The sequence below is a fragment of the Acanthochromis polyacanthus genome, chromosome 17, assembly GCF_021347895.1.
Source record: "Acanthochromis polyacanthus isolate Apoly-LR-REF ecotype Palm Island chromosome 17, KAUST_Apoly_ChrSc, whole genome shotgun sequence".
NCBI classification, from domain to species: Eukaryota; Metazoa; Chordata; class Actinopteri; family Pomacentridae; genus Acanthochromis; species Acanthochromis polyacanthus.
In genome coordinates, this window is record NC_067129.1 from 20,813,412 (window position 1) to 20,840,166 (window position 26,755).

The 26,755-nt window shown below is 40.3% G+C and overlaps 1 protein-coding gene across 2 annotated transcripts in view; it reads left to right on the forward strand.

The window, feature by feature from the left end:
• The first annotated feature begins 7,763 nt into the window (after nt 1–7,763).
• sptbn4a (spectrin, beta, non-erythrocytic 4a) overlaps nt 7,764–26,755 on the forward strand; it is a 32,551-nt gene continuing 13,559 nt past the window's right edge. Inside the window, exons 1-9 of one of the 2 annotated variants that reach the window (XM_022220758.2) lie at nt 7,764–8,629; nt 8,836–8,990; nt 19,312–19,575; nt 22,658–22,891; nt 23,171–23,260; nt 23,344–23,622; nt 23,719–23,849; nt 23,969–24,173; nt 26,427–26,672. In XM_022220758.2, the coding sequence (XP_022076450.2) occupies nt 8,868–8,990; nt 19,312–19,575; nt 22,658–22,891; nt 23,171–23,260; nt 23,344–23,622; nt 23,719–23,849; nt 23,969–24,173; nt 26,427–26,672 (1,572 nt within the window). In that variant the 5' untranslated portion in view covers nt 7,764–8,629; nt 8,836–8,867. Of the gene's footprint in view, nt 8,991–19,311; nt 19,576–22,657; nt 22,892–23,170; nt 23,261–23,343; nt 23,623–23,718; nt 23,850–23,968; nt 24,174–26,426; nt 26,673–26,755 lie in introns of both variants that reach the window. The other variant, XM_022220757.2, reaches the window with a different exon arrangement.

Consider the following 26,755-nt stretch of genomic DNA (forward strand, 5'->3'; position numbering starts at 1 on the left):
CACAATGCCACAGATGTGGCAAGATTTGAGGGAGCGTGCAATTGGCATGCTGACAGCAGGAATGTCAACCAGAGCTGTTGCTCGTGTATTGAATGTTCATTTCTCTACCATAAGCCGTCTCCAAAGGTGTTTCAGAGAGTTTGGCAGTACATCCAACCAGCCTCACAACCACAGACCACGTGTAACCACACCAGCCCAGGACCTCCACATCCAGCATGTTCACCTCCAAGATTGTCTGAGACCAGCCACTCGGACAGCTGCTGAAACAATTGGTTTGCATAAGCAAAGAATTTCTGCACAAACTGTCAGAAACCGTCTCAGGGAAGCTCATCTGCATGCTGGTCGTCCTCATCGGGGTCTCGACCTGACTCCAGTTCGTCGTCGTAACCGACTTGAGTGGGCAAATGCTCACATTCGATGGCGTCTGGCACGTTGGAGAGGTGTTCTCTTCACGGATGAATCCCGGTTTACACTGTTCTGATGTCAATGTTGTGGATGCAGTGGCCCATGGTGGCGGTGGGGTTATGGTATGGGCAGGCGTCTGTTATGGACAAAGAACACAGGTGCATTTTATTGATGGCATTTTGAATGCACAGAGATACCGTGACGAGATCCTGAGGCCCATTGTTGTGCCATACATCCAAGAACATCACCTCGTGTTGCAGCAGGATAATGCACGGCCCCATGTTGCGAGGATCTGTACACAATTCTTGGACACTGAAAACGTCCCAGTTCTTGCATGGCCAGCATACTCACCAGACATGTCACCCATTGAGCATGTTTGGGATTCACTGGATCGGCGTATACGACAGCGTGTACTAGTTCCCGCCAATATCCAGCAACTTCGCACAGCCATTGAAGAGGAGTGGAAAAAAATGATGTGCTCTTGGGTTAATTTTGATAGGAAGACCACTCCTGAGAAGGCTCACCACTGTTCCCTGTTTCTCCATTTATGGATAATGGCTTTCACTGTGGTTCTCTGGAGTCCCATAGTCTTGGCAATGGCATTGCAACCCTCCAAATTGATGAATTTCAGTGACTTTGTTTTGCATTAATTCTTGAATCTCTGCAGAACATGGCATCATATGTTATTTTTTGAGACCCCTTCATCATGCCAGACAGGTTCCATTTAGTGATGTTTATATGGAATAATCATTATATACATATATATATATATATATATATATATATATACACACACACACACACACACACACACACACACACACACACACACACACACACACACACACACACGCACCAACCATGTGGTTACTTGAGTTAACTGTCACCTTTCTGTTATCTTGAACCAGTCTGCCCATTCTCCTCTGACCACTAACATCAACAAGGCATATTCGTCCACACAACTGCCGCTCACTGGATGTTTTCTCTTTTTCAGACCATTCTCTGTAAGCCCTCGAGATGGTTGTGTTTTTAAAATCCCAGTAGATCAGCAGATTCTGAAATACTCAGACCAGCCCGTCTGGCACCAACAACCATGCCAAGTTCAAAGTCACTTAAATCCCCTGTCTTCCCTATTTTGATGTTCGGTTTGAACTTAAACAAGTTGACTTGACCACGTCTACTTGTCTAATTGCTTTGAGTTGCAGCCATGTGATTGGTTGATTAGCTGTTTGTGTTAACAAGCAATTGAACAAGTGTACCTAATTAAGTGAGCAGTTACTTTAAAAATACACTATATTGACAAAAGTAGTGGGACACTCCCCCAAATAATTGAGTTCAGGTGTTCGAATCACTTCCATGTCCACAGGTGTTTAAAATCAAGCACCTAGGCATGCAGACTACTTCTACAAATGTGAAAAAAATGGGTTGCTCTCAGGAGCTCAGTGAATACAATGATAGGTTGCCTACTGATGCTATAAGTCCATTCATGAAATTTCCTCAATACTAAATAGTCCACAGCCAACTGTTCGTAGTATTATAGCAAAGTGGAAGCAATTGGGAACTACAGCAACTCAGCCACAAAGTGGTAGGCCACGTAATATCACAAAGCGGGTCAGCGAATGCTGAGGTGCACCTTGCATAGAAATCATCAATTTTCTGCAGAGTCAATAGCTACAGACCTCCAGATTTTGTGTGGCCTTCAGATTAGCTCAAGAACAGTGCGCAGAGCTTCGTGGATTGAGTTTCCATTGTCAAGCAGCTGCATCCAAGCCATACATCACCAAGTGCAATGCAGTGTGTCGTATGCAGTGGTCAAAAGTTAAAGTCTCTGTCGGGCAAACTAATGGAGGAGTCTTGGTTTGGTAGTTGCCAGGAGAACGTAACTTGCCTGATTGCACTGTGCCAAGTGTAAAGTTTGGTGGAGAGGGGTTGTGGTGTGGGGTTACGCGCTTAATTCCAATGAAAGGAACCATTAATGCTTTAGCATGCAAAGACATTTTGGACAATTTCATGCACCCAACTTTGAGGAAACAGTTTGGGGTTGGCCCCTTCCTCTTCCAACATGACTGTGCACCAGTGCACAAAGCAAGGTCCATAAAGACATGGATGAGTGAGTTTGGTGTGGAGGAACATGACTGGCCTGCACAGAGTCCTGACCTCAACCTCATAGAACACCTGTGGAATGAATTAGAGCGAAGACTGAGAGCCAGGCCTTCATGTCCAACGTCTGTGGCTGATCTCACAAAAAAGCTTCTGGAAGAATGGTCAAAAATTCCCATAAACACACTCCTAAACCTTGTGAAAAGCCTTCCTAGCAGGGTTGAGGCTGTTCTAGCTGCAAAGGGTGGGAAAACTCCACATTAAACCCTAAAAATTAAGATTAGGATGTCTTTTAAGTTTATGTAAAAGCAAACATCCCAATACATTTGGCAATATAGTGTACACCAATCTGGCATAAAATTATGGGGAGAAAGAGGGTTGCTTGACGCTAGTGATTAGGTGGGTGGTAAATGTCAAATATCCAACTGATTGTCAGGACTCAAGATTTCTGAGCAGAAACTTGCACTATAACAAGATGATCGATGTTTTTCCCTTCACCCGTATATATATATATATATATATATATATATATATATATATATATATATATATATATATATATATATTTATACAGGGCTCCAAACTAACTTTTTTTCGTGGGAGCACAGTGGCCCGTAACTTAAAATTTTAGAAGCACAAGCAGGAAATTTAGGGGTGCACACCAAAATCGACTTGCTACGTAAATATTCACAGTTCCTCTCATTTTCACTGTATTACTAATAAAGACTTGCGCAATAAATGCAGAAACTATGTTTTCAATTCACATTTTACTGTGCAGCACTTGACACAACATAACAAGAAAAGCACTTAGAGAGCGCAGTACTCCACCAAGGCTGCTCAGTTGATGTATCATTTCCAACGGATGTAATCTGTAATAAAAAAGAGCTTGTGCTAAGCACAGGCATGTGTTATACATGTGCACGTTATGTATTTATTCTGAATCACGTGTAAATTACTCTTATAAAGGTCTGTTGATCAGTTCATCAAGTTTGGCAAGCCTTTGTTTTGCTAGTGTAGTGTTAAAATAACCATTCCCTTCAGGCTTTTATTTTGAAGACGTATTTGTAATGCTATGGGCTTTTATTTTGTGACCAATTCAGCGGCACAGGAAATGTTTCTCTAAGAAGAGGTTTCTTGACATGACGAAGACGCTGCTGAAAAGTCCGAAAATTCACGTAAAGATGAAAGAAAACGATTCCACGCTGTGGCTGTCTAGCAAAGGATGTGTCTAAACTTATAAGCAGCTGGAATGAGGACAAGAAAGGAGTGAAGGACAGGAAGGTGAATTTGTGTTCAAAATAAGGCTGAACGTAAAGAAAGGCTTTGTTAAACATCAGGAGCTTCGCCGCCATTCGCCCCCCACTCTCACACACATTGGGCCGCCATCTTTTTCTTTGGCGTTCATCTCCTTTCTTCTTCTTTTGGAGTTCATGTTGGTTAAACCAGCTCATTTGCGCATTACTGTCTACTGGGCTGAAGTGTGGGAAAAGCCAAAAGGAAAAGAATGAAGAAGATATATATATATATATATATATATATATATATATATACGTGAAGAGTTCATTTTCACTCCGTTTTCAGAAAACAAATTTTTTTTATTGTTTACTTGAGATAATAATAACACTAATAATTTATTTTTCTCTATTTTGTCATGTATTTTTCTACTGAGTCAAATCCACTCAACTTGAACTTGATTGATATCTCAAGTAAACAACAAAAAAAGTTTTCTGAAAATTTATCAAAACAGAGTTATCTGTTTTTGCAAATGAACTCTTCGTGTGTGTGTGTGTGTGTGTGTGTGTGTAGTAGCCATTTGTTAATGTTGCATATCTCTGCTCATCTTAGTTGTGATTGTTTACCACGTGAATGTCTCCTTTGCGTTGCTGTGGGTAATTACGTTCATGGAGATAAAACACACGTGGGGCTTGTTCCATAAAGCACGCAAGCACTCTAGGAAGAGTAGGAAGAGGATCAGGGGTCCAGCACAGGAATTGAATGAACCAATCAGTCAAGGCTAAAGTGGTTTCAAAAAGGTCAGTTCAAGTTCACACAATCAGGCTAATTCAATACAGGTTCAAGTCGTCAAGATAATTGCAAGTGTGCTCTATGCTTAAGCAACCTGAGCGTTTGAGCGTAGCTCAAAGCGATCTACCACGGCATTTTGTGGTGAACCCTTTGTATTCTCTCTCGTGAAGTCTTTTCTGAATTGTTGACTTTGACACAGATATGCTTACCTTCTGGAGAGTGCTCTGGTCTGGCCAGTTGTTGTGAAGGAGTTTTTCTTGACCAGGGAAAGGATTCTTCTGTCATCCACCACACTTGTGTTCTGTGGTCTTGCGGATTTTTTGGCATTGCTGAACTCACCAGTGTGTTCTTTCTTTTTAAGAATGTTTCAAACATTTGATTTGGCCTAATGTTTTTGCTTTCACTCTGATGGGTTTGTTTTGATTTTTCAGCCTAATGATGGCTTGCTTCACTGATAGTGACAGCTCTGTTGACTACATTTTGAGAGTTGACCTCACTGGACTCCAAACGCAAATACCACACTTGAAATGAACTCTTGACCTTTTATCTGCTCCTTGTAAATGAAATAACATGGGAATAACACACCTCGCCATGGAATGGCTGAACAGCCAATAACAATTGGATACTACTTTTGGTTTCTTTTAAAGGTGGAGATTACATATAAAATGTGTTGTAATTCCTACACTATTCACCTGATTTGGATGTAATTACCCTCAAATTGAAGCTGAAAGTCTGCACTTACAGTCTGCAAATATTCATTGTTTCATTTCAAATCCGTTGTGGTGCTGTACAGAGCAAAAATGCAGAAAATTATGTTGATGTCCACATATTTATAGCCCCTGACTGTATCGGTGATATTATAACTAGCATTGGTCATTTAGTGCCGAAGTAGTAGTAGACTATTTCCCCAACATCAGATGGTAACAGTTGTACCTCGCTTGTCGAACATAAATCAACACTGCGTTTTATGGAGTCATGTGACAGAAGGGTGAGAAAGACCTGAGTGATTTCTAAGTTTCTAAACATAAAAGATGACATATAATGCACAGTTTCCCTAGTGGTTGAGCTAAGTATCTGACGGGTCTGTGACCATTGTTCCTGCCGGTGCTGGACACAAAGCTGCTGCTGATGCCTAAGCAGCTCCATTGTTAGGAAAAGGGTGGGTTTGATGTCCCAACAGACTGAAGTTTGTGCATGCTGCACAACTGCCATATTTCATCATGATGAAAACACAATTTACAAAAAAAGACAAACTTTCTCAATCACAGCCAACCAGACTCACTGCCACCTTCTACTGTACAGTGCACTGAGGCAGAGACAACACTCTTATGAGGTAACATGATGCATGGTGGAAAAAAAGGAACAGGTCTTCAAGCTCAACCTACTTTTTCAGATGAATTTTCAAATTTTTAAGAGACACTAAGTATTTAGTGATAAATTTTGTGAAAAATTTCAAATTGTAAATTATTTGTAAATTGCCTAATCCTTTTGTTTATGCCCAAATACAGCATTAAATATCCTCGTTGTCATTGTGAGCATATTAGCATGCTGACATTAGCTTTTGCTCAAAGCACCACAGTACGGTAGTAAAACACAGACTAACACACAGCCCTGCAGGGCCTATATGACCCTTCTAATATCATTTGCTGTCAGATGTGTTTGATTGGGTTATGTGTATGCCTGTAAATATAATGAAGAATCAAGAATCTTTATTCTCATTGTGTTTCCACACAGCAAAATTATGATTGGTGACTCCCAGCCATAGGTAAAAAAGTAGAAAAAGGCACACTATATACAGATACAATTTTTAAAAATCCTAAAAAGATATAAATATGTAAACAGAGTTAGTGCACATGAGCAGCAGGATGAGTGTAGAGTGCAGTTCAGTGCAGTGTTTAGTTCTTTATTCCATATAGTGAGTCTATTGTGTGTGTAGGGGGTAAATGGACTAGACTTTAAACAAACCTTGGTCTCAGATTTGATAATGTAATGCTTTTAGTAATTCTTCATTTAGGTCTGCTTGGCCACATTTTCTGCTTGTTATTTTTGTTTATTGTAGACTGTGGTACCACTTCGCATTCAAGCATTATTTGGAGAGAAAGTTATATTCACGTCAAGTTTGAAAACACATGTATGCTGTGCTTGAATTGCATCGGCACTACTTAAGGTTCGTAATATGAGCCTAGACTCTTTAGTACCTGATTTTGAATTGGTGTTTAATATTATTTGTGCAATGAATGGTGCAGCCTAACATAAAAAGTTTTAAAACCTTGCAGTCACTGCACCACTTTCAAAATCACAGCTAGTCTAAATTATTGATGTTTCATAATATTGTGTATGTTAACATCAGTATTGCTTGTTTGATTCATAATTGGATGAGACAACAAATCAAAAAATTTACGTCTACAGTACAAGCTAAATTCCTTAATTATATTTTGTGAAAATATTTGTCAGATTTGATGTGGTATGAGGATGACAGTTACAATACAGTTGTGGTGTTTTGTGTAATCCTGTACACCACTGAGTACTATAATGTTGAAGATATTAACAACAAAATAGTAGTAGTAATACTACTACTGGGATTTATTGGTTCTTGAAGATGTGGACAATCTATTAAATTATAAACTAAATGCACACTCAGACAAAATAAAAAAAAGAAGTACACAAACGGTCAAAAAAACAAAACTTGGTGGTTTAGGGTAGTGCTCCACTTCAGCCTCTACTCATGAAACTTTAATCGCCACTGGATGCTTTGGTGATTCAGTTTGATAAAATTGGTATTTTTAAAGAGCAGTATATAAATAAAAAATGTTTTCGATGCTGCACCACGAAAACAGCCTTTAACATTAGAACTGAGTCAGAACCAGTTTTGTGATAACATGTAATTGCATTAGTTATATTTCAGATCTGAGGGAGCGGCATTAGCCTGAGTGAGACGTGTGCACCGTCTGTACCTGAATTGCAGCAGAAGAATCACATGCAGGCTCCTTTAAAGGGGGTCTGTGAACAGTGATTCGAATCAGTCAGCTGCACCGTGGACCATGTGTGCATGTGTCCTCCTTCCCTCTCATTCAGCTGTTTTAAAACGACACCTCCCCCCTCCTTCCCAAATCCTGCTCCCGCTCCGAGTGCAGTCATTTCTAGTGCAGAGAAATGTCCCTGGTGACACTGAGGGATGACGCAGGCTCTCTTCCTTTCTCTGTTTCACTAACCCCCCTCCCTGCACTAACACCATCTTTTCCCTCTTTTGACTTGCTCTCCTCTTCTTTTTTTGCTCTGGCGCTCCCCCTTTCTCCATTTCCTCTCTCTGTCTTCCTCTCCATCTCTCCTCTTACTGCCTCCCCCCTCTCTCCCCTCCTTCTCACTCTCTCTCACTCTCTCTCTCTGCTCCGGCACTGCAGTGCTGATTGTGATTGCACACACACTCACACACACACACACTCACTCACACAAGCACACACAAGCACACACAGGAGCGTAGCTGAGAGGCAAGGACTGCAGCAGCATGCACCAACCGCGGCTGAGCTGTTCAGGGACTCGAGGAAGGGGAACTGAGGAGAGCAAATAGTGTACTATCTCACACAAGCCTGCGTGTGCATCTTTGCAGCGGTGGGAACGATGCATTTCAAGAGCGGATAGCTTATGTTATCCGGCCTCCTCTGCACTGCCTCTGCATCCCATTCACCCTGCTCCTCCCACTCCAACGCTTCCTCCTCCTCCTGTCTACAGCATCATTAGACAGGACTACAGATTGACCGGGACTGACGAGTGGTGGATGGTCAGGTTTTGCCCCGGCTGAAGGATTCCTCTGTGGCTATGCTACATCTAAACCTGCACTGATGGCTGGATTGTAACTGACATCGGCGGCTAGAAGAAAACCCGTAACCAGCAAGGAGTCTTGGATGTGTGTGTCATTCTTTACCAGTGTTGTCATTGGCGCATTTCCTCTTTTTCGCTGGTTGTTTTTGCCTTCTCTGAGACTGGCTAGCAGGCACTGCAGCATCAGGACCGCAAGACCCATGAAGCGGTAGGGCATGAGGACCCAGGGGCGACCCAAAGGAAGGGCTTGAGTGCTTCTATTGCTACCACTGCTGCTGAGGTGCTTATCTTGATTTTTTTTCCCCAGAAAAGGGTGTCTGGTGGGGGTTGGGGTGGGTGGTGACAGCACAGGTACCTAGGCCCCTGCAGAGCAGAGCGGGTGGCTCTTGCGTAGAGGAGGCAGGCAGGACGTCCTGTGGGAAAGGGGGGAAGAAGGGTTGGCTCGAGCGTTGGGCTCCTGATGGTGGCTATTTTTGTCTCCCCTAGCTGAGTGATTGGGACAGCGGGTGGAAGAGAAGATGCTTATGGCCCGAGACACGGCGCGGGACGAGGCTCAAAAGCTACACAGGAAGTGGCTGAAGCACCAGGCCTTTATGGCAGAACTGGCCCGCAATAAAGAATGGCTGGCCAAGATAGAACAGGTGAGTAGAGGTGACCAGGGAATGTTCATTGAGATGAGGGGATGGGTTGGGGGGGATGGATGGAGAGGTCAGACAGGCATAGCAGGTGAGGAGGAGGGAGGGCACCATGGCAAAGGAAGCAATTGACTAAGAAATGGTGTTGATGGTGGGTGTGGTGGCAGTAAAATCGAATAGGTGAAAGTGGGTGAGATGTCATCACTCAGCTTCCATTTCATCACTTGGCTTGGGGACATCCTGAATTACATTTTCAAGGTTATATTGTTATACTGGCGGTGTTGTTTTCAGGTTCACAGGTGGTGTGATCCCTGTGATTCTTTTTGGTTTGACCAGTCTGAATTTCATTGCTTGGTTTTGGAGGCTACAGTGAATCATGTAAAGGACATGTAAACCTTTGCAGCAGTGAAGGCCAGACATACAGCGAGTGCACACTCTTTTATTTCCTTGTATTTACAGATTGTGTCTGATACAGCTAATTTAAGATTAGTTTACATCATGAGAACATTTTCTGGTTTGCTATTCTGCCATACACTCACACCATGCTTTGCTACCCTGACAGCGCAACATCCTATCCACACCGAATGTTCTCCATGCCCTCTGCCTCAGTAAAGCTCAGGTGGGCTCTTGGCATGTAGATCAGTCAGTAAGGCCCCATTTTTGCTGATGGCAATTTGCATTTGCCCAGTTTAAGTCACAAATGTATTGTTGATGATATTCAGGAGAGATGATGACAAAAATAGAGCACAGATAGAACCTGAACTATAGTTTTTACTCATGTCATAGAGCTGTACATTTATCTGTTTTGTTGGGCACATTGGAACATCATTTGATGTTTGAGCTTTTCAACTATTTAAATTGCTGACTCTAGGTATACACTGTAAATATGTAATGACACATTGTAGTGGATTCAGATTGATGAGATCTTTAAAAAAAACTGTGATCTGGTTAAAACAGGAAGTGCTCTTTTGCTTTCAGCCCCCAAGCAGTGTATGAACATTAGCAAAATGTCAGATAAAAAACATTTTTGTAGCTGCAATTTTTAAATAAATATTTTAATCATTATTTTCTCAGTAGGAAATTAAGTCAGGCTGATGAGCAGCTTACTCATTTTCTTTAAGGCGATTCAGTGGCCTAAAGCTGCACCGTGGAAAAATCTATCAGTGCATTATCATTTATTGTGTGATGTTTACTCTGTCAGTAGTGGTTTTGATTATTTGATAGTCAGTTTTTATATTAAAGCTTAAAATGTAAGCAGAGAAGTCATTAATTTATACCAGTGTTTAAGTGTGACGCTACTCATTGTTCTCCTTGACAAACATTTTTTTAAAAAGGAGTTGCAGAAGTTTATCAGACTTTGGCCTTGCTTAAATGTGTTTACATCTCAGAATACATCCTGAGAGGATTTGTTTACATTTCCTTATGTTTTGAATCATTAATTTTTATTGAATACATTAAGAAATTCATTAGACTATAGATTTTTACACGCTATTTTTTGTAGCATATACTGTATTATTAAATATTCATAAGATAGCAGTGTAACTAATTACAACCACAGCCCTTGAAGACAAGCCCTACAACAGCATATTACCTAATCAGGAAATCCTCATTAAGCATCTTGGTTGTCCATGTGTGAAATGTATTTTAAGGTTTATCATGCTATAGTCTAGACCCTCCCACTGAGCCAGACACCTTGACGTAGTCAGCCACGATGCTGAAGAGCTGAAAGATTACTCTTTATAGGACTATGTTGTGGGCAATCTGTGGGCAAAAATGTTGGTGCTTTATGATGACACTTTGGTGTAGATATTATTTTAGCTTCCAAAATTAGTTAGAAAATTCTTGCAGCCGTATTTGCTTGTGTTTTCAACTGTGTTACATTCCGTGCAGGAAGAAGAAGTGCAGGATGTGTCTTATTTGGCAGCTAAGCAGTACACTACAGTGTAGTAATACTTCTTAATTCACGTGAACACCAAAGATCCTGTTTCCACTATGTCAGGAGTGCAGATGCAGTTAATAATCAAAAGTTGCAGCATTACTCAAACAGCACTGAAAAATACTTATTGTTGTCAAAGAGAAAGAGGTTTGTAGTTCCTCATGCATTCCACTCATTAAGACATTGATGTAAGATTTTATGGATTAATTTGAATTACAAGACAGTGGATGACAGGTTAGCTGAACCAATATCTTCCAAAAATCCAGCATTTGACTTATTGCCTGCACCTCTAAGTTCTGTCACATCTATTTTGACATTCCATTTTGGTTTGTATAATATAGTGCTGAAATATTGTCAGTTAATAAATTAGTACATTGACAGAAAAGGTATCTGCAACCACACTGATAGTTGATTTTTCTTTCACACATTATGTGGTTCTGGCTTTTGAAATGCAAAGACTTGTTAATGATATTTGTTTGTTTTATTTGATTTTGAGAGGTTAAAAAAACATTTGAGAAATTATAAATGAAAGAGGAATGACTGTAGCGGAAAAATTGTATTATTAATATATTGAGAGCAAACTTTTTTAAGGGCTGTTGTTAACATCTAATTACCTATTTTAGTGTCTCCAATGCTGGTGAAATAGAATAAAATTGCTTTGATAAATAATGATCCCTTTTGGTGTTTGAGTGATTAAGTGTCTGTTTTATAGCTGTAGTTCATTAAAATACACACTGTATAGTACATGTACTATAAAGTGTGTGTTTTATTGAACAATGTGTTACATTGTAACTAAAATCTTTTTACTGACATTTCTTTATGAACTTAATTAAAAATTTAAATCATTCATACATTTTTTTTCATTTGACAGCTACACAATAGGTGTTCCGACAACCAGTGATTCGATTTATGAAAAAAAAGAAAAATAATGATATTTATGCCCAGAATGTTCAGTAGTGACTTAGTGACAAAAATCTGTCCTAACATGTCCTGGGACCTGGAAGTGCAGTGTCACACTTCTTTTTTTCTTGTTATTATGCTTTCATGAGCTAGTTTACAGTGGGCACAGACAGGAGGCATGAAACGAGTGCAACATGCAACAAAGGCTCTGGACCACAGTTAAACCACACAGATAAACCAATAGCTCCTTCCACCACTAGCCCAGTGAGCAGGGGAAACAGTAAACTTCAGTGTTTTAAATTTCCTCAATTTAAACAATATTGTTAATGTTCTGTCTGTCATGTGACTGTTTAGAGAGTCATGGAGAAGCCTGAACCTAGAATGACATCTCAGCTTAAAGTGAAAACGGAATGGAACAGGATACTGCTTTACTTGTGAATCATCAGTGTAATTTGTATAACCTTTCATGCCAAATAGCAGAAAAATAAGCTGAAAGGATTGACACTGAGTGCAGAAGATGGCTGCTCCATAAAGACTGTGTCTCCTGCGCTGGCTGGCATGGCCTCCTATGGGTTCCTGCACATGTAGCCGCATATAGACAGTTAAAATGACCATCATAGCCTTGCTAACATCACTTAATCTACCCCACCACTGTCTCTATCGTTACCGGAGAGACAGAGAGAAAAGATGACGCTGCGTCCTGCCGTGATCGGAGAACTCTGCGTCCTTTTGGAAGGGTTCCCGCCTCGGCCCCTTACCTCTGTTCTCTCACAGTACTTACTCAGCACATGAAGCCAGCCACACAGCTCGAGACCGGGTCGTGTATGTGGAGGATCTGTGGGTGCTTCTCTGTTACAGTGAGAGGACTCACAGCTGACCTTGTGCCAAGCTTTACCATGGGCTCAGGGGTCAGTGGTTTGTAAACACACATACAAAACCATGGGGCTGTCTAGCTTAAGCACATAAATCAGTGATAGACTAATGAATATGGACCACTTATATAAATAAAAATGGACTCTTTATCAACGGCTCATCTGTGTGTTAGTAGGGGCTGGTACCCAATACATATTTAGTGACTGGAGTTCAACAAGAATGGGTTTTTTGTTAGTTTATGCTTTATGTTCATATTCACAATATTGAAAATATTCTGGCATCAAAATATTTAACTGCTCCCTCTCATCATCCTAGAAGCTATTGTTAACGTTAGTAACGCCTGTGTTTTTCGTAGTGTGAAATATCAAAATGTCTGTGGTAAAAAATTGTTTAAACTTTCTACATCTTGTCTGTAGGACGCAGCTAAAAGCGCCGCCTTAATAAGGGTTGCAAACACACTTACAAAGTCATTTTCCAAAACCCAATGTTTTTACCTAAACAAGTGAAATTTGCTATTGTGCATTTATTGTGGACTATTTTCAGGTAACATGTAGTTCTCTTGTGTGTATTTAACAAGACAGTGTATATGCTATTGCTGTGTTAAAGTTAATGAAGAAAAATGGCACCCGGGGTGCAGGAGTGGCTCATTAATGTGCTGTTAACACATTCATTTTGGACAAAAATGGAGCTCGAAGTAAATATTGCATTCAAAGTACATTAAATCTTACATCTAGCCCCTGTATTTGATTCTTTTTTTTCAAAGATCATGTTTGTTGATACTGTGTCTCAGTATCAGTGTCCTGTGTTTTCTTTAATGATGTGTGGTGAAGTGAAAGACAATTTCCCACAGTAAAATCAAAGTACCTAACTGGCATCAATGAATAATATTTAGGACCAAGTAAACGCTAGTTTGATCTCGTTGTGTGTTTGTTCTTTGATTAAAAAAAAAAAAAACACCGTATAATATCACCAGACTTCTTATTGTAGCACATCAGGTAGAGACATTACTTGATATTGTCTTAGTTTGGAATCCATTTCACAGTTTACAACTTGAAATTAGACAGTACAAAATTAAAACATTAAAATTGTTTTTCAAAATGAAAAACTGAAACTATAACTCCAAATGACCGAAATGGTTTTCTCACACTGTATATTCTCTGCAAGTCGTAATTCCCATGGTTTATTGTGAAACATCTTCATGTTTTCAGTTTTTCACTTTGAAAATATTTTTGTAGCATCTTATTTGCAACATCAGGGTGTTCTGAGGGTATGCAAACTTACTAAGAATAATAGTATGATTTCAGGACAGTTGGGTTTGACCAGCACATGATCTGAAGCACATGAAACAACAGTGACGATACGTAAATGCTTAAGACTCATGTTGCTATGTGAACATTTCATTCAAGATCAAGAATATAACAGCATCTCTTGCTCAGTTAGAGTAACACAGGTAGAATACAACACAGTTACTTGTTATGTACACCACCAGTCAAAAGCTTGGACGCACTTTCTCATTCAGTGGTTTTTATTGAATTATTTTCTACATTGTAGATTAATACTGAAGACATCAAACTATGAAAAGAATACATTTGGAATTATGTTGTAACCAAAATGTGTTAATCTTCAGCATTAATCTACAATGTAGAAAACAATACAAATAAATAAAAAGCATTGAATGAGAAGGTATGTCCAAACTTTTGACTGATAGTGTATATGTTGGTGTGAGAACTGTACATGTTGCTCAGCAGGGAGCTAATACCTTAATGTCTAGCGTATTGCCTCATATTTAGACATCTGGGTAGTCATGTTTTACTCATGGAGTACACTGTGCTCATGTTTTTGCGCTTACCAGAACTCTGTAGTGTTCACTCGCCACCACTGACATCAGAATATTTATTTATTAGAATTTTGTTATGTTGTTGACCAACTAGTGTGTCGACATTATGAAGTATTAATATTAGGAAGGCATGATATTGGATTTTTGCTGATATCTGATGTGCTGATATTTTCCGAATCACTTCGTACAACTGCCAAAGCTGATATGTGCACATATTTTTTCTACCTATTGCCTTGAAACATCGGGTCTCTCCTTTTGTGCATTTACTGTTATTATGCCTGTTCTTATAGTGATGACCCACTGGCATGTGCTGCTATATAGTACTATGCTTATGAAACGTACATATTCACTACGCTAAACAAATCACTTACTTTAACTTACATGTAAATAATGCCATATTTATTTTTAGATAACATTTCAAACAAACTGTAAACATAACAGGCCTAACAGGCATTTTCTGCCTGTCAATGTTCACTTGGGGCCAATGGCAATATTGTCATGCATCCCTAACTAATATATCTTAACCTTTCAAGCAGCTCTTTTGGGTCCATGTGGCTGTTGTGTGTGAGATTGGATTGTTTGGTGGAGTAATGTCATTGTTTCTGTATCTTAATTGGATTTCCTCTTATCTCATGTTAGCTACATATTTGAATACTTTTATCACTTCAGGTGGAGTGTGACAGTTGATTGTTTGTGTCTATTAATTATTGTAACAATGATGTCCTCTTGGCCAGCTGTCTCATGGAAAAAGACATTTAGTCCAGTCCATTTTACTTCACATCAGCTGTAACAGAAAGTTTTGCTTTGATGTTATGGTCTAAAATACTGGCGTAAGGTGTCAGTCCAGTGACTTGTTGGCTAGGCTTAGTGAAGACATTTCAGGTACATGTATTGCACGTAAATGCTTTTCATTTTGCCTTGCTATTACACATATAAACCGAGCTTGGGGTGTATTTGCTATACACTAGAGCAGTGGTTCTCAACCCTGTTCCTCAGGACCCACTGTCCTGCATGTTTTAGATGCTTCCCTGCTCCAACACACCTGATTCAAATGATCAGCTCGTCATCAGGCTTCTGCAGAGGCTTGCTGACGAGCTGATCATTTGAATCAGGTGTGTTGGAGCAGGGAAGCATCTAAAACATGCAGGACATGGGGTCCTGAGGAACAGGGTTGAGAACCACTGCACTAGAGGACATGTGCAACTCGAGTTGACTTCTCAAGGCTTTTACTGACTTGGTGACTCTAAAAATTCTCTAGCGATACACTGGGATTTTATAAATTACATTAATGCATTGGTGTGCATTATTTTAGTGATCGCTGTCTTGAAAAGTCTCGTAGTCCCACAAATCCATCTGAGGTTTAAGTTCGACTGGTTGGTTTCACTATATACACCCCCTGTCAAAAGTTTTAGGGCACTTTCTCATTCAAATAAAGTAGACCCTGTCCTACAACTTTTGCCAGGGGGTGTATCTACCAAATTTGGTACACATATGCAGCACATCAGGCTGAACAAAAAAGTCACTGACAGCCACATTCCAAACTCAACAGGAAGTGAGCTTTTTTGCGTTGAATGCCCATTTTTCATTTTTTTCTAGAGCGAACTCCTCCTAGGGGGAAACTCCAATTCATCTCAAATTCGGCCAGTACATACAGGAGGCCTTAATGATCCAAAGTTATTAAAATCTTTTTCCAAAGTCAAAGGGCGTGTCCGTGGCGGCCTCTGGAATTTTGATCCTTCGCCATGAAATTTCAAATGCTGTGTAAATGCCCTGAACATGCTCCAATCTGCCTGAAACTTTACATGTATGATCAGAGTCCTGCCCTGATCACATCCATATGATGAAATACACCCCCTGTCAAAAGTTGTAGGACAGGTTCTACTTTATTTGAATGAGACAGTGTCCTAAAACGTGTGACAGGGGGTGTATTTTACCACCCCAAATTGACTCTCACTGGTTTTGAACTTAAAAAAAAAAAAGTAGAAGCAGGACAAGTGTACCATATTCGATTCACTTTTGCATTAACCCCGTCTCTTAAAACGATCTTCCTGTTCCACTAAGCTGTTTGTAATACATTTCTAACCAACACAGCTTTGCCATTTATTTTGTTGCTTTACTGCTTCTTTTAAGTCAACCAATTATATTGTAATGGGATGAGATTGATTAGCCGAGTAACCCAGAAAATGGTGGAGAAGCTTCAAACATGTTGTGACAGGGTATTTTAACTCAATCTGTGATATTTTCCCAACCGGGCACACTAGTTTTGTTGTCTAAACCCAACCAAACAGCAGCTGAAACTGTTTGCATCCTTCTAACATGGCCTTTGTGGGTCTTTAAATCTGGACATGTTTCCTATGATGTCATATTCTTACCTTTCATGTAGAAAATGCTTTTTTTTTTTAATGAAAATGAAAATGCAGGTTAATTGCATAGGAATTACATTTTTGTGTGTTTCACTTCAAAACACTTCCACATACATCATCCTAGGTATTCCAGCAAAAAGCACCTTGTTTTAGTAATATTTGCAAATGTTATTGCTTGTTATCCTTGTTTTGTGGCCAAACACATTTATATTTTTTTTTTTACTGAAAAATGTAATTATACTTTAGATTAACTGTTTTCAGATAAATATTCTACCATAATGTAGAAAACTTACATAACCTCTCGGCCTCTTTAGGAGCATGAGTTTGGGTCATCAAATATGCATTAGAACATGAGTAGCGTAAAACATGTTACAGTGTTGAAACAAATGCTATCCATACACAATACTGATGCATTACTGTGAAAGCATCTTACGAGTATTACACTGCATCTTTTTAGTCATATTCATATTTACAGTGTGCTAAAAGTACACCTAAGTAATCCAAGCTCACCATTTTATGCTAGGATAAGAGTGTATGTCACAGCGACAACTTGTTTGTACCATTGTACAGCAGGTACTGTTGTTGTTTTTTTTTTTTCTTTTTTTGCCAAATTCATCATTGGTGTAAGTGTTATGCAGATAATAGTGTAAGTTGCACAGTGTTACTTTAAAAAAAATAATCTGTGGAGTAGGTGTGAATACAGTGTTGTTTGTGCAAGTAGTATAAGGAGAGCTCTCTAATCCCACCCACTATTTCACTATGCTGCATCAGCATTACAAGAAAACCTGCAGAATTTGGCAACACAATGCTGCCATAATAGCGTGATTTATTTGTGGTAGCCATTAAAATATTGCACAATGCCAGCCGTCACTGCCTCAAAAATTCACTTCGTTGATGCCCTTTGGATCCAACTGTGCCCAGGCTGTAGCAGAGCCCAGCACACCCGCAGCCTCATTCCTGTTCCATAAACCTTTGATTCTTTCTCTTTTCGCTTCCCCTCTTCCTTTAGTCTGCCTTTCTCCTCTCCTCTCTCCACCCCCTCTCTGATTTCTTCTCCCTGTACCTCACTCTGTGTGTCAGTAAAGCCAAGAGAGAGGAGGGAGAGAGAGAGAGAGACCTGCTTTCTGCTGGCTCTGCATTATGAGAGGCAGAGCAAGGCTAAGGAAAGATAGGAGTGAGAGAGAGGGATGTGAGAGAGTGAGCGCTAGCAGCAGTTAAGCAGAGAGCCTGTGCCAAGAGAAGGAATGCAGCACTGCATTATGAAAGCCATAGGATATAGGTCCAACTCTCTGTGAAAGATAAAGCAGAGAAGCAGGATTTAGAAGATAAAACCCGTCATATGTACAGTTGTTATTGCAATACGGAGCCAAGTAAACGTTGAATCCGTCAGCCTCCATCACATATCACAGAGCAGAGATGTTTTTTGTAAAATGTCTACGCTACGGCAGATGCAGAAATGTGCAGAATCTTGTGGTAGATGGAAAACACCTCCTACTCCCCCAAGTCTAGGTATGGGTGGTAATAATCTGTTCCAGTGAAGAGCTACATTGACACAAAAGGGAATGCCACAAGCTTTGATCACACCGCATCTCCTCTTCCAGATCACATCATTAACAAAGCCCAAGATTTATTGGAGGGAAGAGGAGCAGAGGAGCATGGGCGAAGGACAGAACGGGGGTTTATTAGACTTACCATGCATGATTTTTAGGTCAGCCCGAGGCCAAATTTTGCTCCATACACCTGCTTCTCTGCAAGCAGGGGGCTTCAGCCTTGGCATAGAGCTCTGTTGTGCCAATCTATTTTGGGGACAAACCTGACTTTAGCCAGTCACTTTCTAGCACTATCTGTTATTCTCCCTGTTCCTTCTTAAAATATTGAAATACATATGGTACTTGTAGGTCCACAGGGTTGTGGTTCAGTATTATATGTGTTTACATCAGGTACATGTGTAGAGATGTGTATTTACCAACTACCTTTGGTAACGGCAATGAATAAAAGGTTAGAAGTTATGTAAAAATTATTGTTTTGGAAAAGTAAATTGATTTAGAGTTAATGTTGATTTAGAAATAGATTTGTTTGTGCTTGAAAATCTAAAATGGTGGACAGTTCTGTGCAGTACTTGTGTATATCACAGATTTCTGGTACCAAGTGAGCCAACAATCATTTCATGCAATAAGAACTGTCCCTTGAAGCACAACCTGACATTAAAGGAGTGAACGAGTGAGAAGCAAAAAAAAAGCACTCAGCCAAGAAATGACAGTCCCACACACGGTGTAATTTTAAAATGAGATAAGTTTAACACTTGTAGAAAAATATATATCATAAATAGTAAATTGATGTCCTGGTTTTGCTCAGCCTGAACTGTTTCATGCAGCATTTTATGAAGTGGTCTTTAACACGTCCGCCTTCTCTCTCCAGGAGGGTCAGGAGCTGATCCAGGAGAAGCCCGAGCTGCGTTCAGTCGTGCAGCAGAAGCTGGAGGAGATCAGGGAGTGCTGGTCTGACCTGGAGACCACGACTAAGGCCAAGGCCCGCCAGCTCTTCGAAAACAACAAGCCCGAGCCAGCAGTGAAGAGTTACTCAGACCTCGACAACCAGCTCTCCCACCTGGAGCAGCAGCCTCCCCAGCTGGAACAGGCTCACCATCTGCCCACCTTCAATGAGCAGCTCCAGAAATTCCAGGCAAGTCTCAGTGCTCTCCCAGGTCACTCTGAGAAGCTGTTTCACCATCACTTGTACTGAACCAGTGCTTTATAAACCCAGGTGATTCTTTCACATGTGAAAGATGACTGCTCTCCAACAGAAACTGATTAAATTACCACCAACCATTGTTTGTGGACTTACCTTCCTATATTCTCCACCTTTTCTAGCATACTGTCTTGTATAGTTACATACTTGCAACCAAGTGTGCACAAAATTTTAATTGTAGTTTGACTTCAGCTGTGACATATTTTTACAACACTGGAAATATTTCAAAGCCTACCAGCATATCAGCCATATAAACTCTTGCAATACTGTTACTACATCTATGTAGAAATGTCTGTCTTTTAAACTGCACTTACTTCATTTCTTTTTCCAGTTCTTATTATTACTCCAATTCTGTTTGTCAGTCTTTACTGCACATGTTGTATGGACGTGTGATACCCACTATAGCATCTTTGAAACTTGAACTTTAAATCACATTAGACAGGGGTTTTTAAATAAAGGTCAAAGAGCTTAAATAGAATGAGTTTAAGTTAAAGCCATCATGAAATTACAGTGCTGTGAAAATGTATTTGCCCCACCACGGATATATTTTATTTTTGCTTATTTGTTACATGTAAATGTTTCAGATCATCAAATTAGTTTTAATTTAAGATAAAAATAAACCAAGAAAACACAAAATGCAGTTTTTAAATGAGACTTTTATTGATTGAAGAAAAATGCTGTCCAGACCCTATTTGCCCTGAATGAATGAGTAATTTACCCCTTATCTACCAATCTACTGAATCAAATGACCAAATTCATTTGGAAGTTGGTCATTTTCACCACCCACACCCACATGTGATTACTACCATCCTTGTTGGATCTGAGCATCATCTGTCTTGCATGGTGAAGTAGCTAAAGGGTCTCAAAAAGTAACGCATGATGCCGTGGTCTACAGAGATTCAAGAAGAGATGCTTTACAAAGTCATTGACATATGTCAGTCTGAAAAGAGTTACAAAGCCATTGCTAAGACTCTGGGATTCCAGAAAACCACAACGAGAGCCATTATCCACAAATGGAGAAACGTGCAACAAGGGTGAACCTTCCCAGGGGTGACTGACTGACCAAAATGTCTCCAAGAGCACGTCGACATCTCATCCAGGAGGTCACAAAATGACCCAGACAAACATCTAAAGAACTGCAGGCCTCACTGGCCTCAGTTAAGGTTCGTCTACATAATTCCACAACAAGAAAGACACTGGGCAAAAATGGCTTCTGTGGAACAGTTACAAGGCACAAACCACTCCTGACCAAAAACAACATAAAGGCTTGAGTGACATTTGCAAAAAAAACAAAAAAAATCTTACATCCGGCATAAAGGCAGTACTGCATTCCACAAGAAGAACCAACAGTGAAACATGGTGGTGGTAGTGTGACGGTTTGCAGCTGCTTTGCTTACACAGGACCTGGACGACTTGTTAGAATTGATGGAGCCATGAATTCTGCTCTAAATCAGAAAATTCTCCACCATCAGTTCATGACCTTAAAGGCATTAGAGGAGATTTAATTTCCTACGACTTTGAACGTAGCATGCGCATACAGCCTCTCCCTCACCCCCCTCTAACCTCCCCCCTGTTAACATTTACGAAGAAACGCCCCCCTCCAGAAACTTGCGTAGGACTCGTGAAGTTGTCTTTTACGGCTGGGTCCCCCTGGATCTTTATCTGCCATTATGTAAAAAAAGATGAGCAAAACAAGTCGCCAGCTAACTATGAAGCTATACCAAAGCAACACATACACAAAACACGTAAGTCCAAGGCGTACGTAATCTACGTAACTAGGCCTGAGCCGGAAGATTTTTGATTGACAGGAAAGGGAGCAAACCAAACGCCTCGGTCCGAGCGCGTTGATTGGCTGATGTTTTTCAGGTCCTGCCATGTCCACAGTTATTTTTTTATATTTTGTATTCTTTTAGAAACCATACATACAAGTTCACTAAAGGTCAGTATATTCATTTTATGTGAATCAGACAGATTAAACAAAAAAAACATCCTCCATAATGCCTTTAAGTTCAACACAAATCAGTTATGTAGCACGACAGTGACCCAAAGCACACAAGCAAGTCCACCTCTGAGTGGCTCAAAAAGAACAAATTAAGGTTTTGGAGTCACCGAGTCAAAGTCTGGATTTGAATCTAATCCAGATGCTGTTTAAAAACTTTGAAAGGGCAGTTCATGCTCGTAAACCATCTAATGTGGCTGAATTAAAACTATTCTTCAGAGAAAAGTGGGCCAACATTCCTTCATATTGGTGTAAAGACTGATCACAAGCTATCGCAAACATTTAACTGCAGTTGTTGCTGCCAAGAGACCAACCAGGGGGCAATTACTTTGTCACAGGGGTGATAAAGGTTTTCAATAAATCGTAAAAAAAATCATCATTTAAAAACTACATTTTGTTTCATGGTCTCTCTCTGTCTAATATGAAATACATATGATTACCAGTTTAAGGATCTGGAACTTTTAAGTGTGGGAAATATGCAGAAATAGAAGATATCATGTACTTTTTGACAGCACTGTATACAGTACCAGTAAATGGAAATTTTAAGTGTACCTCAAAAGTAAACACATTTTCTGATTTAATCTTAGTTACATCTTCAGTTTTTGCAGTGGAAAAATATAACTCCTGCTGTTTTGATTCCACACTTTGACATTTACCTCAGCCAAAAGGATTATTTCTCCAACCACAGCACCTTTGCACATGAGAAATGTTTGTATAACTAAAACACTCTAATCTGCCTTGATATGGCTAATGCTTTTGACAGACTGTATAGTTCAGCTCATTGTAGTTTATGTAATTCTCCCTAGCTCTGACGTGCGTCCACGGTGGCCTCTGTACTGCCATGGTCTCATACACGAGGTTTAGTGGCATTAAAAAATGCACCATATGCTTTTTTTCCTTAAGTGAGGCAGCCCATTACATAACCCTGAAATGCTGTGATAGAAAAACAGCTGATGTACTGTGTTTGTCTATCCTTCATATGGCTGTAACATGACCTTCCTCTTGCCTCTGGGGCAGGCTATGGAATCCCAGATTGGGGACTTCTACAAGGATGTGGGAGAGCTGGGAAGCTTGCAGGGCCTCTGCCTACCCCAGCGAGGGCTGATGGCAGGTGACAAGGAAGGCGGCGAGCAATCAGGCGTAGTGGAGACCCGCATCGTCCGCCTCATTGAGCCCCTGAAGGAGAGACGCCGCATCCTGCTGGCATCCAAAGAGATGCACCAAGTGGCCCAGGACCTGGAGGATGAGATAGTGAGTATCACATTTCTAGTCCCTATCAGTTCAGCATCCATTTATTTCATATATTCATCTTAAATATACTCAGGTTTTAAATTGCCTTCTCTGCATTGATCAGAGTTAGCACAAGTATTTTGATATAATGAAACAGGGTATATTTTAGGAACTCAGAAATTGGATTAATCAACGCAACACGTTATCTTTGCCGTAGCTCTCATGTTTGATCCTGCTCATAGATCATATATTCTATGTACTTTGAACAATGTAATGACCTAACTGTGGTTGCTTTAATAGTTGTGGATTCAGGAGAGGCTTCCGTTTGCTTCCTGTAAGGATTATGGGAATAACCTCCAGAGTGTACAGCAGCATGTAAAAAAGAACCAGGTATGTGTCAAGGCTATAGTTTGGCCAGCTGATGCAATCTATCCCTGATAAGTGTGGGAACTTAGATCTGATTGTTCCTACAGACACTTCAGAGGGAGCTGACAGGCCGGCGAGCACGCGTTGAGGAGGTTCTAGACCGAGCTGGAATCATCGCTTCGCTGAGAACTCCTGAAGTGGAGTTTGTGCGTGAGGGGGCGGGGCATGTACGCCAGCTTTGGGAGGTTTTGCAGCTGGAGACGGAGAGGAGATCTGTGATGCTGGATGCTGCCCTGCAGTCTCAGCAGTACTACACTGAGGCAGCCAAAGTGGAGTCCTGGCTGTCGGGACAAAAGCTTCATCTGGTCAATGAAGAAAAAGGCACGGTATGTACAGGTCTCACACTCATACAGATATGTATTGGTATAAACTGTCATCAAAGTGAACATGTGAAATCTTAACATCATCCTGGAATTTTTCAGGATGAGTCGAGCACCTTGCAGCTGCTGAAGACCCACCTAGCTCTGGAGCAAACCGTGGAAACATATGCGGAGACAGTGGGCATGCTATCCCAGCAATGCCAGCGTCTACTGGAACTAGGACACCCAGACAGGTGTGACATCCTCCTGGAAACGAATTTTTATTTTCCCACATTGTAACTACTGTATAGAATAATACAGATAAATGTTTTTTCTATAGCTTTATCATTGACTTTCTCTCATATTTCAACAGTGAGCAGATCACCAAGCAGCAGTCCCACATAGACCGACTGTATGTGTCTCTGAAGGACATGGTTGAGCACAGAAAGACCAAGCTGGAGCAGCAGTACTGGCTCTATCAGCTCAACAAGGAGGTTGAGGAGTTAGAGAAGTGGATCACTGAGCGCGAGTCGGTGGCCAGCTCCACAGAGCTTGGCCAGGACCTTGAAGACGTTACGGTCAGTACATCAGCACGATTTGAGCATCCGTTCTACATTAGCCATAGGAAGTTTTCAAGCCTCAGTAACACCATGAACCATTGTCCTGTAACTGAAGGACATTATTATCATCAGGAATCACAAATACAGTTTTTAATTTGATGGTTGAAAATAATCATTCAGCTCTGTTTTCTTTTAATATGAGATTGCAGAGGTTATTCATTTTGGAAACCTAATAGATCTAAAAAAAAAAAATACATAATCCAGCCTATGGATAGTCTATAAAGGTTTCCGACTGCAACTTCAACAATACACTTAAACTTCAGCCACAAAAAAGAGGTTAATAAACGCATCTCTGACAGTAGATGTTTTCTGTTCAGCCAGTGTGACTCCTTGCTTCACTTGTGTGTCCTCCTCGCCTCTTAGCTCCCTCCTCCCCCTCCAAATAGCCATTAGCGTTTTTCTGTTTCATTCATAATTTGTGTGTCATACACATTCAAACGTTTTTATTTTGTCCTGAAAATAATTTTTATTTTCATTATTGATTAGACAACTTTTATTTTCATTAATCAGTTAACCATTTATGCAGTATAAATATTTCCTTTTGTGTATGTATAATCAAATGTAGATGCAGTTCAGCTCTATACATGAATATTGTTGCAGGTGGTTCTTTCTGTTTCTACAGGTATTTTGCCAAATCTACCCAATGAAAGATATACAGAAACATGAATCTCACAGGTGCCACTGCTGTCTGGCCAGCTGACCAATCACTGAACAGCTAAATAAAGCCAATTCATAGTTTCTGTATCCCGGTACATTTAGTGAAAAAGGACGGCAGATGCACCTGCTGTTCCATTCGCACTATAATATAGGGTATGCAGACGGTTGAATTGCCCCTCTTTGAACACAGAAAAACAATGTTTCCATAAATGTTTCTTAAGGGCTGGCTGTGACTTTGCACTTTTTGTAATACATATCACTGGGCTACAGATTGCTCTGTACTGTGTTAATGACCATTCTTGTGACATAGTACAGGATTTCTGGAGAATTTCAGACTTGGTTCAATCACTTTCAGTGATGATTTAAAAAGGCATGGACAGCTGAGAATTTCCCTGCACTGTCTCTCCTCAGAATAAGCTTTTTTTTCCCCTTGCTTATGTGCAATCACTACACCTGCAGTACGTACAGTCCATGTGGTCACAAATTTTGAGTTGCATGCAGACGTCCACAGAGGCACGATGAAATTAACGTTGAATGTCATGGTGGAAATGCAGATACTATTTCTATACAGTGGTCCCTCCCCATATCGCGGTTCACTTTTTGTGGGCTCACTGTATCATGGATTTTTGAATTTTATTTGGTATTGTGGATTTTTTGCTGTATCATAGGATTTTACAGTATATCGGCATTTTTGTATGTTTATTATTAACATTTAAACCCCCAACACCCCAGGCTCCAATGGTGCATTGCATCACAACAGTTCAGTCATAGACTGACTCTGTGATAGCTACATTATTTTAATTATTTTTGCAGTAAAATAAGTATTTTCTAACCTAAAAAATTTGAAAACAATATAAAAATTGTAATAAGTAATAATAAAAGTAATAATTATAAGTAAAAGTAATATTTAGAACATATATAAAGAAAATTTAATTGAAATAAAATGCGTAGCATATAGCACTGGGCACTGATTGGCTCAGTGACCGTAGCATCAGTCTCCTCGATCTCCCATGTGTAGCAGCATTCAGCATCTGCTTTGTCTATTTCACATAGATGTCTGATCGCTGCACATAGTGCTGCTCTGGAGTGTTGTACGGTGTGTAGGGAGGGTTTATAAAGCTTTAAAATATATATATATTAATAGTAAAATAAATATGGTTGCTACTTCACGGATATTTGTCTGTCGCGGGGGGCTCTGGAACTTAACCACCGCTGTATACGTATTTAATATTCTATACTTAATTGATCTCACAAGTCTCTTTTTGTATATGAGGAAGCTGGGGTCCAGGTTCTGCCACGTTACAGAATCCCCGGGGAATATTGGGTTAAAGGCCTTGCAAAAGCAACCAACAGTGAACTTGAACTCCCAATCTTCTGATAAGTAACACAAAGCCTTAACTACTGAGCCACCACTGCCCCATTTAGGGGAATTAAAAGTACACAATGGAAAGGTTTAATATTATGAACCTTATAAGGAAGTACTGTTAAAAAAAAAAGAATAAGCTCATGTTCGTGTGTACAGTCATGTAGGACTGTATGGTTTATGTGTTTCAGGTTCTTCAGGAGAGGTTCACCAAGTTTGTCTCAGAAACCAACAGCATTGGCCAGCAGCGGATGGAGCAGGTGAACAAAATGGTGAACGAGATGATTGACTGCGGCCACTCGGACGCAGCCACCATCGCCGAGTGGAAAGACGGACTGAACGAGTCATGGGCCGACCTCCTGGAGCTGATGGAGACCCGCAGACAGATGCTGGCAGCATCGCACCAGCTGCACAAGTTCTTTACTGACTGCAAAGAGGTACAGTCAAAACAGACATCAGTCTGTGACTCAGGTGTACCGTGTTCTTCATCACCATTTTAGGTAGACAGTCTGGCCGTGAT